This window comes from Penaeus monodon, chromosome 22, assembly GCF_015228065.2.
Source record: "Penaeus monodon isolate SGIC_2016 chromosome 22, NSTDA_Pmon_1, whole genome shotgun sequence".
Lineage (NCBI taxonomy): Eukaryota > Metazoa > Arthropoda > Malacostraca > Decapoda > Penaeidae > Penaeus > Penaeus monodon.
In genome coordinates this window covers 485,575-486,422 of record NC_051407.1, presented here as the reverse complement: position 1 = coordinate 486,422, position 848 = coordinate 485,575, and the positions used below count along the sequence as shown (strand labels likewise).

The following is an 848-nucleotide window of genomic DNA, read 5'->3' as shown; positions in this document are numbered from 1 at the left end:
ATCTAATGGGTTACTTATGATAAACTGACCACTGACCAAGTAATCAACATTATATTTTTACACCCCTTTCCTACAAGGCAGATTCACAACCATAACATGATCCCACAAGGCCCTCTGAAACCTCACCTGTCCTTGCGTATTCCTCGCTCTGTACCACTCCGGGTCGGACGGTGGTCTGTCCAAGATTTCCATCCGCTCCCCTTTGGTGAAGGACAGCTCGTGTTCATTTTGAGCGGTGAATGAGTAGAGCGCCACGACAACATCGAGCACATTCTCAGCTAAGGTGTAGGTGTGGTCCTCTTCGGTGGGTTCTTCTGTGGTGTAGTTGGAGGGGAACCAGCCCACCAGGCCATTGTAATGCCCTCGCCACCAGCCGTCATTGCTCTTCTCCAGGATTAACACTCTTGTACCTGTGGGAGGCACACAAGCTTTAAAGACAGAGTTTGAAGCAGAACCTTAGAAGAGTTTTCAACAATACTTTGAAAAAGCTAGCTGCATTCAAGGAAAAACTTCCTTCAAGGTGTAAATGAGGAATTTTGTGTCCTTCACATTAAATAAACAATATGATTTGTATAGGCTTGCAAAACCTAATACAAAGTACACCTTTAAGGTATGGAATTAAGAAGAGACACACAACACATAAAAGAAATCAATATATTGAACAAGCATCTCATGTAAAACAGATAATTACAGGTACTACCTAAATAATATAATTTTCATACACACAACATCGACATCACTAATCCTCCCCCACTGAACAGCTTCAGTTATTTTGCAGTAAGAGCAACAGGTGCTCCTCCTCTCATATTTGTGAGTCTGGCTCTGCACAAATCACTTGCTTAATTAAA

General features: G+C 42.3%; 1 protein-coding gene across 1 annotated transcript in view; it reads right to left on the bottom strand.

The window, feature by feature from the left end:
* Positions 1–848, bottom strand: part of LOC119586794 (cytoplasmic protein NCK1-like) — a gene marked incomplete at its 5' end in the record, with an annotated part of 6,926 nt that overhangs the window by 5,282 nt on the left and 796 nt on the right. Inside the window, 1 exon segment of the mRNA XM_037935514.1 lies at positions 127–410. Coding sequence (XP_037791442.1) covers positions 127–410 — 284 coding nt within the window.